Genomic DNA, 13,495 nt, shown 5'->3' with positions numbered 1-13,495 from the left:
CCATAGCAACCCATTTATAAACAAATGTTTCTACCGTAAATTATCAAAATCCCTGTTTGAGCACTTCTTTTATTTTTTTCTGGACAACCCTTATCACTTAGGAGTATGAAAAATAGATGTTAGCCGATTCTCATACGTACTGAATATGCACAAAAAATTTCATCAAAATCTGTCAAGCCATTTCGGAGGAGTATGGCAACGAAAACTGTGACACGAGAATTTTATATATTAGATAATGTACAACATTTAAATCCTGATTTTATTTGGTTTCCATGACAACTGTAACGGTTAGAAAAACATAGTTATTATAAAGCACAATAGCACGACTAGCTAACTCTGGAACATGTGACGTAGAACTGTCCATGGGAGAAACAACCCTGTCTCAAGTTCCTTTAGGTTTGTTCGTTATCATGGAAAATCCTACCTTAAGAAGGAACTGTATTCTTTTAAACTCATATATAAATGTTATAATCACTTGGGATTAACGGTTTTCTTGGGATGAAAACTATCTGTCCTCCAGTACACCCAGTGATAACTGTGGTGTCTATAATAGAATTGTTGTTATCAGGGTCTTACCACATCTGCCAGCGTAATAAATGGCAATCATTGAAATATTAAAAAAAAAACATGATGTACCTAATAATTTTTATTATTACTATTATAATTGAGTATTATTACAATATAATATTATACTCAATGCTACTATTATAACCTGTAACGAATGGCAAACTTTTTTAAACAAAAAAAAAAATTTCCACTAATTTTTTCCGTTAAAATAATTTTAATATTTTTTATAACGTTTCATTAAATTCTAATTAGTTATTATTATTTAAGACATTTAATTGTTGTAAAATACATTCGAATTTATATATGTTTGTGGTTCTATGATCGATACTATTATATAGCATTCCCTAATCCATTTAATGAAGTGTGGGTGACCATGATCAATGTAACCTTTCAAGTTTAAAAAAGTGCTTTTAAGGTTTATCTGTTTTCTGATGTTGGGTGGAGAAATGGAGAACGAATTTATCTGGTTGTTAGGCCTGTGAATTACTATTTATATTATTATACACAAGTATTTAAATTATATTTTCTATGTCAGTAGGTAAGGTGTTGTAACTACTCCAAATTAATCAGTAAACAATTAACGTGTTAAGTTACATGCCGGAAAATATAGCGACACGTAGTGACACCACGTAATGACACAACCTTAAAGTATCGAAAATAGCATAAAATGGCATAGGTGGTAGACAATATGGTAGTTTAAACAAGGACTTATGTAAAATATAATAATATTGATATACCTATAAACCTGCGTTAATATGAACATTCATAATATTAATACATTTAAAATAAAAAAAAAAAAAAAAACATAATAGGTACATATGTAGTACATACATATCTTTAAATATTTAAATGAAAACCAAAGCAACATAAAATGATATTATGGTGATTAATACCAAACAACTGACAAAACCGTTAACTACTCAACACATTCGTGTATTCCATATCGACGATGTGTTGGACTAAGTCAGCCACTCGATTCGTTGCAGTATCACCACCCAGCTGTAATATCCACTCTATAATTTCCTCTTCGTCCATTCCCTCATGATGAGTATCAGATTCTAACTGATGGGGTAAGAAAAACAACGCATGCGCTAATCCCAATAATGCACATTTGGACATTTCGGAGTCCAGTTCGGCTCTGTTTGGCACGCGGACGCCAGACGGTACGGATTCAGCTAACGTCAAGCAGTACGCGTTCAATAAATCGTCCAATCGACTTTCACGCAAGTTTTGCGTTGTGTTCATGTACAAGAAAAACGACAGATCTAATACTGGAGACCCGTAACGAGGCGTCCCAAAATCAAATAGCAAAACGTCAACTGGAAGTCCCACCTCGTCGTACCGGAACAGCACATTATTTCGGTTGAAATCCCCGTGGCACACGACGGAAAACGGTTCTTGGGGAACAAGCACACGTCTCAGTGAGTTGTTTCCGTCACCGATGATTTCGTTAAATCGACGCATGTGCTTGTTTTCCCGATAAAGGTCACCGCTACGTTTAAGCAGTTGATCGACTCCTCGCTTACCGAATCTACTTAATGCGTTGTTCTTAAATAACCACTGTCCATCTGCATCAAATTGTGTATCGCGGATATCCATAATGATTTCTTGAAATCGATCGGGGTCTTTGTGTTTTGCTGTGTATGAGAACCCATGAAACCTGAAGTGAAATAAATTCATTAAATTTTATTTTATTATTGTAAGAACTATTTAAAAATATTATTTGTACTCAGACTTTTACACGTTAAATGATAAGTTTAATAAAAAGTTATTTGTAATATAATATTAAATATTTCAATGTGACTGAAAATTCACAAATCGTCACAAAGTCTCTTGTTTAGTGAGAAAACCTCAAACTCCATGAAGGTATAAGCCATTGTATTTATTTTTATATAAAAATAGTATTATGATAACTCACTTTGCTAAAGCTCGAAATGCAATTAAAACGTGATCATAGTCAAGGAACGGACGGTCTTCGCTCAATCGGAATCCCAAAGGATTCACGTTCTCCAATACAATTAAATCTCTTTCAAAAAACTCACCGCATTTATTACGGCCGTAAAAAAATCGAGCAAATGTTGGCCAGTTTCTGACACCTGCCATAGAGCGATGACATTCAAATAAAAATGGTATAATTCTTTCATACATAGTAATTTCGTTGTGGAATTGAAAGTCGATTTTAAATTGAATTCTCTTCTTTTCATCTCGAAGTTTTAACTTTATCACAACACGATGTTGTGATTCATCAGATGTGGTGAATGTACCAAATAATACTGTTGACATGTACTGATCCTGTCCGACGTGATCCTTGTCCAAATCAAATGACAAATATTTTAGATTTTGTCCGAACGCGCCATTGCTCACAATTGTTGGCAGTTCTTCTCGCAACAAAGAGTCCATTGATAAAATTATTGATTTGATCACAATACGTTCAATTTCCTTATTTCTCGTTGAGTACTAATTCGATTTAGCTAATAACAAAATATAATATAACTGTATTATTATCTTTGCACTTCACTTCTAATGCCGTGTATACACACGATAAATATAACTCAAATCACCAGATTTTGTCATCAAGATAATGTTTAGTTTTATTATTTACTAAGTGTGACAGTTAAAATGTATTTAATTTAATCTAATTCAACCGATAATCATCTAAACTAAATTAATGTATTATTTTAATTTTTTAAGAATTTGAATAATACGGGACAGAAGTCAACAAGTTTTCCGTTTCATAATAATTCCCATTAGGAATTAGCATAATATCTCAACACATAAAATAATAATAGAGTTGCCCACTCTGTATATTAATCGTATATAGGTATAAAATCTATTCATATTTTAATACGTCATAATGTAAATTATACTTACTCAGGATACATATTATAATCTAAGAAAAACTGCAATGGATATGTCATTGTTTATCGTACATTTATAAAAAGTGTGATTTGATTGATACTTAAAATTTGATCATCTTACACTTTGAATTCAATTTTTTTAATTGTACCTATAATATTATTCAAAAAATTCGGGATCAATTCATTTAATTCAAATTTATAAATTATGATAACAGCTGTGTTTAATAGTGTAAATGTGTAATAATAATTATAGTATGTGATAGCGGAAATTTGTAATCATTATTGAGATAATGGTTGACTATATTATAGAATGTAGTAGACAATATTATACATTTATATTTTTATTTTTATTTTTTATTTTTTATTTTTATTTTGACTTAAAACGCAAAAAAAAATGTTTCTTAGAACTGAATAATTAAATTTTTACAAATATTTTTTATAAACTTACTTTGCTATTGTCTGAAGTGCGATTGTTAAGTTATCGATGTTCAAAAGCACTTTATCATTACTTAAAGAATATCCTAAAGTACTAACATTTTCAATAACAATCAAATCACATTTGCCATAAATTCACTACATTTATTACGACCATACATAAAACGTGGAAAAAATATGGAATGAGCATCATCAAATGTTGGTCCACGGCACTCCCGTAGGAACGGTATGATCTTTTCGTAAAAAATTAATGCATTATCGAATAATAAGTCAGATTCAAAAAATCTTGAAGGGGGACGGAGTGGCCGAGTGGATTAAGGCGTCGTTTGCGGCACACACCGGCCGCGGGCGGCATTTTCTTTCAGGCAAGTTACGATGTCCGGAGAGAAGTGCCGCCATATACCTCCCGGGCATGGCAGATACCTACAGGTGCCCATTTAAAAATCTGCCAAACCATAAACACACGTCTATACTAACCTACAATTCCTCCCCTACAAACAACAACAAACAGCTAATGGCCATAATTGTTGAGCTTCATGATCAATAAAAAAAAAAATCTTGAAGTTTCAACTGTGTTGAAATTATGATGAGAGCTATCCGATGTTGTAACATCACAAAATATTCGTCGGTAGCGCCATTCTTCTTCTCCAATCATACAATTATATAACATAAACGACACTAAATTAAAATTTTTCCCGAACCGATAATTTCCTTCAATTCTCTTTCAATGATATACTCCATAACTAATATAACGGTCTGCCGCAATATTATAATATGTGTTATTCGTGTGTTATATTTTTGAATACTAATAACTTGGCACAATTCGAAATCAAATAATAACTTAGCAATTAATCATAACACGAAACTATCTTGAAACTCTGTCTTAAAAACCACTTATCGACTAATATTTGTATTAACATGGTTATCAGTATAATAAAATAATCAACAAATATAATATTCTTGTGTCAATTTCTACAAATTGTTCATGATCAACAACTGTTTAACCTATAGTGTGTGGTATCAGAGCACATAGTTGCCGGCGTGAGGTATTTTTTTCCGTTTAAATTATAATACTAGTTTTAGTAACATTTTATTAATATCCTATAATTTTGTTTATTATTAGAAATTACAATACAATTTTTTTTTAAATTCTATATTGAAGTGTATTAATTGTTACATAGTTAATAGTTATCTATTGCCTATCTACGAATTATTTTATTTTTAATTTGTATGTGTTATACAAAGACAAAAAAATATTTATTTTGACTATTTTGTGATTGTACTATGATTATTGAAAGATATCTTTATATTTGTAAATAACTGACAACTCCTAAATACCAATTTAAGAAACATATTTTATTACAGAAATTTGTTTCACTTACTTTGACAGTGTTAAACCACTCCAATACTAGGAGGCTGAATCACAAACACATCACTGAGAAGTTTATAGTTATCACTGATTAGTGGTCACTAATGGTCGAATTATACAAGAAGATCTCGTACCGGTTCATCAATGTGTTAGCCTAAAGTTATCGCAGAGAGACAACATTGCTGCAGGGCCATCTAATTTCTGCTGCTAATCGAAACTTATCATGGATGGTGAGTTACGTTTATATGATAGTGTCTCGTTGTGAAACTTTCAGTTTGATCATTATTGGACATGGCTTACTGCCCGTTCATCTGGTGCTTTACGTGAACACAACCTAGCGTTACAAATTGTCAAACACATAAAGTAAAATAATTTATTAATAACAAAATAATATAAATCAATATATAGGTATTATAAAATGTCATAACAAATTAATTTTTATCTTATATCTATGAATAAAAAATAAATAAAAAATAATACGATATCAATTACAAATTTGAAACACGTTAAGTCTTTAGCAATAACACATCAGATATAAAACTGATATAAAAATATTAAAATCAACCACTAATACAATAATACATAATATAAATATAAAATATTTGTAAATATCCAAGGACCAATACGCTCAATTTAGCTTAACTGCTGAGAGCTCTCACAGTACGTTGACTTTGCATCCTTAGCATGATTTGAGTTGACGTCACATGACTCACGTCTCACGTCTGTGTAGCCCATATCGACGAAATGCTGAACCATGTCAGCCAAGCATTCGGTTGCCATATCGCCACCCAACTCCAGGAAGTAGTCCAACGGATCGTCACTCGTCGCCAATGAATCCAATGTATCGCTTCTGTCGCGTAACTTGAATGGCAGGCAAAACGACACTTTTGCGAACGCGTTGATGGCAGTCTCGGCCATCTCGACATCAATTTCAGCGCGACCGGGGACAGGGACATCGGGCTGGACGGACGCGGCCAGTGCGGCGCAGTAGGTGTCCAGAAAGTCGTCCCAGTGCAACTCTCGCACCCGCTGCGTGGTAGACATGTATAAGAACGACGACAAGTCCAACGCAGGTGACCCGTAATGAACAGAATAGAAGTCTATGGTCAACGCGTCGAACGGACGTCCATCCTCGTCGTACTGGAATAACAACGTGTCGCGGTGGAAATCGCTGTGACATATGACCGACAGTGGTTCTTGAGCTTTTAATGTCTGCATTAGCGTTTTGTCAGCGTCGTCGAAGAGCTCATTCAAGCGGCGAATATGCACGTGGTCCTGGTACCTGTCCCCATCCCGTTCCAACAGTCGGTTCACACCTCGTTTACCACACTTCTTAAAAATATCGTTTTGGGACATCCAGTGCCCGTTAGCATCAAATTGTACATTATGAACGTTTTCCATGATATCGTAAATTCTGCCCGGATGTTTGTGTTTGGCAGTATACGACAGTCCATGAAACCTTATCGTAAATAACAATCAAAATAACCTTAATGTGAAAAGAAATCAAATTTTATATTAAATATATTTTAGTTAAACTTACTTTGCTATTGTCCGAAGTGCAATTATTAAATGTTCATAGTCCAAGAAAACTTTCGTATTGCTTAAACAATATCCTAAGCTACTAACATTTTCGATAATAATTACATCATTTGCCGTTAATTTACTGAATGTATTACGACCATAAAATAAACGTGGTACAAATAAGGCATGTGCATCATTAACTGTTGGCCCTCGGCACTCTAATAGGAACGGTACGATCTTTTTGTAAAAAATTAGTTCATTATTAAATAAAAAGTCACATCCAAAACAACCACGCATTTCCAAATCTTGAATTTTTAACTTGATCATTATGCTATAGTGTGATCCGTCCGAAGTTGTAATGTTACAAAATATTTTTTCGTACCACCATTCTTCCATGTCAGCCATACAGTTATATAATTTGAACGACATTAAGCTACAATTTTTTCCGAACGCACCTTCACTAACAATCGTCTTTAGTTCTTCTTCAACGAAATGTTCCATATCTTATGATAATATTTTATACGCAATATGATATACCATATACGTCTTATTAATATGTCATTTGATTGAGTACTAATAATTTTGTACAGTTTATAATTGAATAATAATTTCATAAAAAATCATACATATTATCTCAAGGGTCCACCTTTTAAAGCACTTATAACTGCACATATATTTGATTAACATGATCATTTTCATCCAATAGAAGTTATTTATTTATTCAATTTCAACATCACGATGGCACAGCTGAGTACAGTATTCAATAAAAACATATACAATAGTACATTTGCAACTTTAGAGTAAAATTACAACGTAAATATAAATTAAATACAAAATATTGAAAAATTTATCAGTATTCTGCCTTATTTCCATAATTTGAAAAAGTTGATCTAGGAGGAAGCGTATCCATAATTAGTAAGTACTATGGAAATTACTTTAAAATGTTAATCGATGTCTTGAGTTAAAATATGAAACAGTGATGGAAAGTAGAAATAGAATTTCAGTATTCAGGAGAATATTAATTCAACCGTTAAATATTTTAAATACAATAGAAATAATATTACTATCAATAATTTTTTGGTTTATCCTTTATTGTGTCTTTTTTTATGTATTCACACTTTATGTATTGATGAACAATCAAAGTAAAGTACATTCTAATTTTTTATGAGTAAATTATATTCCTATAGCTTTTTAGTTCAATGTATTTAATCCATTATACATAATGTATAAATTAATATTTTATTGAAATTAATTAATATTAATTAAATACAAATACAATAATATAATAAGGAATAACAAAAAAAAAAAAAACAGATGATGGCCATAGTTGCCGGACTTAAGCTCAATAAAAAAAAAAAATTATAATAATAATAATTATACATAAATACTCATTAGTAAGTATTTGATTATTACATAACACTATACTATAGTGACTATAGTATATCAAAGTAGTAACAATTATAAAATATTAACTAGCCAGGTAAAAATAGTATGTTGTATACAAATGTAATGTCATAATTATTAATTGTTTCAGTGTACATATTAATATATTAATAAACATCTTAAGAACTAAATATAAAACATATTTTGTAACTAAAAATAAAACAAAGATTAAGATTAACTTTAATTGTATAAATAAGTTAATTGTTGAGCTATAATAATTATTGTAATTGAAGCTAATAAAAATAAAATAAAAAACATTACCTCCCACTAGGTATCTTATTTCATCTCACTGATTAAATAGCTTTGGTTATCTAAGTATCTAATACGATCACCGGAGTTGCGCTCATACAGTAATGATCCCATCGTATTAATAAATTAAAATATAAAATAACTTTCAATAATTATAATCCAAGTAATTTGTAAACGGAACGTATGATTCTGGAATGTTAATATTTGTACCATTATACATGGAACGTACAAAATCCAGAAAGTGGTGTACATACGAATAACAATTCTGAGTGATGGCGACCTGTTAGCCTATATTTCTAAGGATATTCTAATATATAGGTATATTATTTATATACGGCATAAGCTACAAATAATTTATTCTTCTATCAGCACCATGTGGTTGTGGTAATAATTTTCAAGTCCCTATGAATAATATTTTTTGAATTACAGCAAAAACCACTAATATCGTTTTTTTTTTTTCATTTAAATATCTAATTTCTTCAACATTTAAACTTTAAATATCTATAAAAATGTAGGCCCTGAAAGAACAGCTTACGAGGAATAAATAATTAAATAACTTGATATTTTCTCCACTGCAAGGAAAAACAATGAATCATATTATACATATGTTTTTGGTGGTCGCTGTTATTTATGGTTTATCGCATATCACAAAATATTATCTGTTAATGTTTGGTTGCCATTGCAACTGTAACACGAAATATGCTACGCGAAATCATTAAGAAAATAATCAATATAATCGATAAAAACTAATTATAACTAATCGATATGAATGATTTCAACTGTTTTACTGTTTTCCATAGCTGCAACTGTAAAGCTCAGAAATGTTTTCTTTGTATCCAGGTATATTAAACCACACACAAAATTGTAAAACGATAATATTCATGGTGCCACTTAGAATATATCAACTGCGTGATTTGTGTACTTTTTTGGTGTCACTTTTAGAACTTATGTGTCTCGCTATTCACCGATACAGTCTGGTTTCAAACATATTAAAGCATTATTGCTACTTGGAACACATGTGTGCATGTGTGGCAAGGATTTGTCACTAAAAATCCCAGGTGGTCACCCATCCGGGAACTAGTGTCACCGGACGGTGTGTACACACAGGGCACATTCGTGAATGAATGCAAACGCCACGTCACACCGAGTCACAGATAGTAAATTATAGGTACCTACAAAATGAGAAAAAATGTGTGGAAAATGAGTATTTTATTACTTTGAGATGGTGTACTTAAAATACTGCTTCTATAGGTATTTTCTTCAAAAGCGTTTACATATTTACATTTTAAGCGCTTAAAAGATATTTGAATACTTTTACCTAATTACAACTACTATTAGCCGAGTGCATTACAAGGCTGCGTGTATGCCATGTCGACCATGTGCTGAATAAGGTCGGCCAAACACTCGGTGCCCGCGTCACCACCCAACACCAGAAAGTAGTCGACAGGGTCGTCGCTGGTCGCCACCGAGTCCAACAACGGGTCGCTGTGGTCCCGCAGCTTGTACGGCAAAATGAACGACGCTCCCATGAACCCGACGATGGCGGACGCGGCCATCTCGGCGTCCAGTTCGGCGCGATCCGGGAATCGGACGCCGGGTGGGACGGCGGCGGTCAGCGCAGCCCAGTACGCGTCAAGCAGGTCGCCCCAGTGCGTCTCGCGCACATGCTGCGTGGTGGTAGTGTACAGGAACAGCGACAGGTCCAGCGCGGGTGACCCGTAACGCGATTCGAAGAAGTCCATGATGAGCGCGTCGAACGGGCGCCCGCAATCGTCGTACTGGAACATGACGCTACCGCGACAATATTCGCCGTGGCACAGGACGGACAGCGGTTCGTGTGCACCGAACGCCCGCCGCAGCGTGTCAGTTGCGTTGTCGAATAGCTTATTCAAGCGGCGCAACTGCTCGTGGTCACGGTACCGTCCCCCGTCGCGCTCCAACAGTCGGTCCACGCCGCGTTTGCCCATCCTCTTCAACAGGTCGTTTTGGGCCGTCCAGTGGCCGTTTCCGTCGAACTGCAAGTCTTGGACATCGGCCACCATGTCGAGAAATCTACTGACATTTTTGTGTTTGGCTATGTACGACAGCCCGTGAAACCTGTGCGCATACACAACAACTTAAGTTATCAAATTTTAAACATTATCCTGATACGTCGTCTGCCGTGTCGTGACCATTGAAACTGAACACATATTACGGTAAAACCTCCCTATAACGGAATCGATTGGTACCAAATTATTTTTATTCCGTTATAAAGGAGTTTCTGTTATAGGGAGACTAAAATATACTGCTTATTATATAGGTTATACAGGACTGTTGTTATTTTCCGTCTTACATGGTGTCCGTTATAAAAAGGTTTAACTGTATTATTTTCCAGTCCAGTGGTCGTGACCAAAATATGGGCATAACTCTGGACATTTACCGCAGTAGATCATGGTTACGAGCGATTAAATGGGCCAATCGGAATACGATAACAGGCACTCGACACGGCAGACGACAACGATATAGATCCGTAGTTTTCCGCATGTCTTAGACGCTACCTAAAACGTTATAAGTGTTGTATATGCAATGCACCTTTTCACCAAATTCTATTCTCTATGGTATATTTTCAATTTAACAGTATCACACTATACCTCTTTGATGTTATAAATTATAATAATATGTAATGTTCTTTTATCGTTTATTTTACTATCAGTTTTAGTGAAGCGGTGATTTTCATACACAATAACACGAGATTATTACTTAGGACTATGAAGAGATCAGAGAGCACGTATAATCATCTTTTCAATCAATATTTATGTACTTACAGGCGTGGATACAAGGGCCCCATAGGACCCCCCCCCCCCCTTAGGTACTTAACAATATTTCACTCTTTCCTACGTAATTATGTAATATTATATACAATTAAAAAACATTTTGTTATTAAAGTTTGTTATTATTATTATTATTTTATAATACACGTACCTATGATGAATATTTTATTCACTATAAAAACTTAAGCTTAATTCCTATGTTTTTGTGTACTTGAAGTAAAGTTTTTCATCTGGCCCCTACCTTTTTTCATTTCACAATTTACGCCTGTGTACTTATAAAATATGCATATTTTTTTTTTTTGTAATTTATATAATATTGTAAATTTTAAACTTCACAATCTAATTTATTTTATGCACATCTAATATAATATTATAATAATATAATACCTACAATATTTTTGTCTGAAATCAAACCAACTCACTCTGCAATAGCCTGAAGTGCAATTATTAAATGATCGTTGTCCAGGAAAATTTGCTCTTCGGTAAAACGGTAGCCTAAGGTATTAACATTTTCGAAAACAATTAAATCCTTTTCCGCTAATTCACCGCCGTTGTTACGACCATAAAAAAACCGTGGTAAAGACAGAGCATTTACATCGTTTACCAACGGCCCACGACACTCTAATAAGAATGGTATGATCTTTTCATAAATATTTAATTCATTTTGGAATAGTACATCACATTCAGAACTTTCACGTATCGTTTTATCGCGATTTTTTAATTTGATCAAAACGGAGTAATGGCTTTCGTCTGATGTGACGATGTCCCCAAATATTGCTTTGTACTTCCATTCTTTTTTTTCAATAATATCATTATACATGTTGAACGACACTAAGTTACAATTTTTACCGAACGCACCTTCGGCCACGATGGCCTTTATTTCTGTTTCAACGAATAGTTCCATAACTTTTAACTTTTATTACATTCTTTGGCGGTGTTAAACGTCTTTTTAAGTCTGGTGAAATTGCTAACTAATGATAATATTAATTTATTTAATAGTGTAATAAAATATACTATCTCTCTGCTCCACTCATAAATCAAATGCACCAATTACGTTTTATGCTTCACGTTATCAGTCTGATACAGTACGTTTATGTCTATATGGTCTAATCGAGTTAAATAAACAAAACTGACAATAATAAAATTCTCAGCACATCCAAAGAACACGTGATAAGTAGGTACATACGGGGGCCAGAAGTGATCTCATGAATATTTCAATATAATTAGTAATACTTTTTAGAAATATATTATCTTATATATACAATTCTCGTGTCACAGTGTTAGTCTCGATACTACTCCGAAACGGTTTGACCGATTTTTATGAAATTTTTTATGCATATTCAGTAGGTATGAGAATCGGCTAACATCTATTTTCCATACGCCTAAGTGATAAGGGTTGTCCATAAAAAAATAAAATAAAAATATTATTATTTACGATAGAAATATTTGTTTATAAATGGTTGCTATTGGTTATATATATAAAAAATAGTATTATTATTAAAAAAATAATAGTATATTATATATTGGTTGCTATTGGTTAATCGGGCATGTTTGTTGATTTGTATTATTATTTATTGTCAATATATATGAATGTTTGTGGGTATATTAAACCACTGGGAAGAAGATAGGCTAATTTAAAAAGGGTTAAATTTGGTTTTTTTACTCATCGGATTTTAGTACGGTTAGATTAGGTTTTTGTATTAATTGGTTATATTAATCCATCGTAGGTGGAATTAAGTAAAAACGACAAACTTGGTATAACATTGATATTTTAGAGTTAAATCATACACTTATGCACAAACAGCACGCGGTCCGCGATCTACCGCAGGTAGATTGCCTACCTAATAATGTACTTCTGTGAACCAGAATTTTTATCCTGGGCAACAGAAAAGTTAAGATAAATCTAGAACATCCTACACCGAATATTAAATAACGCATTGAACAAAGTTTGAGTCATATACAGTTTGTACATTTAACGGGCAACGAAGTGCACGGGATCAGCTAGTATATATATATATATATTACTATTGTTTTAACTTTATTCCAATTTTTAATTTTTAAGAATATCTGTCGTTTAGGAATATAAAATGTTTACAAACTATAAATGATTGGTTTGTATAGGTACAATTTTATTTTTGTCTTTTCGTAGATAAGGTTTTAAAGTATGTATGAGTACATACTAAAAGTATATGTTTTCATTTATTGTTTCAAGCTCTGCAGATCATTTTAAATTATATTAGGCA

General features: G+C 32.9%; 3 protein-coding genes across 4 annotated transcripts; all 3 read right to left on the bottom strand.

Annotated features, from left to right (window-relative positions):
* Positions 1-1,373: 1,373 nt before the first annotated feature.
* LOC100160101 lies at positions 1,374-4,523 on the bottom strand. 2 transcript variants are annotated; one of them, XM_016803700.2, is made up of 3 exons: positions 4,338-4,523; positions 2,486-3,038; positions 1,374-2,227 (listed from the first exon to the last, which is right to left on the bottom strand). In XM_016803700.2, exons 2-3 carry the CDS (start codon positions 2,965-2,967, stop codon positions 1,480-1,482), a joined length of 1,230 nt encoding a protein of 409 aa, XP_016659189.1. In that variant the 5' UTR covers positions 2,968-3,038; positions 4,338-4,523; the 3' UTR covers positions 1,374-1,479. The 2 variants fall into 2 exon arrangements, with proteins under 2 accessions (XP_016659189.1, XP_016659190.1); XM_016803701.2 differs by lacking the exon at positions 4,338-4,523 and adding an exon at positions 3,874-3,892.
* Positions 4,524-5,736: 1,213 nt separating this feature from the next.
* Positions 5,737-7,341, bottom strand: LOC100573297. The gene is made up of 2 exons (XM_003243863.4): positions 6,770-7,341; positions 5,737-6,688 (listed from the first exon to the last, which is right to left on the bottom strand). The coding sequence occupies exons 1-2, from the start codon at positions 7,249-7,251 to the stop codon at positions 5,863-5,865; spliced, it is 1,308 nt and encodes a 435-aa protein (XP_003243911.1). The 5' UTR covers positions 7,252-7,341; the 3' UTR covers positions 5,737-5,862.
* Positions 7,342-8,898: 1,557 nt separating this feature from the next.
* Positions 8,899-12,627, bottom strand: LOC100164219. The gene is made up of 2 exons (XM_001945166.5): positions 11,675-12,627; positions 8,899-10,539 (listed from the first exon to the last, which is right to left on the bottom strand). Exons 1-2 carry the CDS (start codon positions 12,154-12,156, stop codon positions 9,777-9,779), a joined length of 1,245 nt encoding a protein of 414 aa, XP_001945201.1. The 5' UTR covers positions 12,157-12,627; the 3' UTR covers positions 8,899-9,776.
* Between the last annotated feature and the right edge of the window lie 868 nt (positions 12,628-13,495).

The sequence above is a fragment of the Acyrthosiphon pisum genome, chromosome A1 (genome assembly GCF_005508785.2).
Source record: "Acyrthosiphon pisum isolate AL4f chromosome A1, pea_aphid_22Mar2018_4r6ur, whole genome shotgun sequence".
NCBI classification, from domain to species: Eukaryota; Metazoa; Arthropoda; class Insecta; order Hemiptera; family Aphididae; genus Acyrthosiphon; species Acyrthosiphon pisum.
Note: the sequence above shows the minus strand (reverse complement) of the source record. Positions and strands in the feature narration are given on the sequence as shown.

Excerpts from the sequence above, each read along its gene's own strand:
- LOC100573297 (XM_003243863.4), bottom strand. The coding sequence starts at position 7,251 with ATGGAACATTTCGTTGAAGAAGAACTAAAGACGATTGTTAGTGAAGGT. Across the intron at positions 6,689-6,769 it reads GCACTTCGGACAATAGCAAA|GTTTCATGGACTGTCGTATA; the intron begins GTAAGTTTAACT and ends ATTTACGATAAG.
- LOC100160101 (XM_016803700.2), bottom strand. The coding sequence starts at position 2,967 with ATGGACTCTTTGTTGCGAGAAGAACTGCCAACAATTGTGAGCAATGGC. Across the intron at positions 2,228-2,485 it reads GCATTTCGAGCTTTAGCAAA|GTTTCATGGGTTCTCATACA; the intron begins GTGAGTTATCAT and ends ATTTCACTTCAG.
- LOC100164219 (XM_001945166.5), bottom strand. The coding sequence starts at position 12,156 with ATGGAACTATTCGTTGAAACAGAAATAAAGGCCATCGTGGCCGAAGGT. Across the intron at positions 10,540-11,674 it reads GCACTTCAGGCTATTGCAGA|GTTTCACGGGCTGTCGTACA; the intron begins GTGAGTTGGTTT and ends GTATGCGCACAG.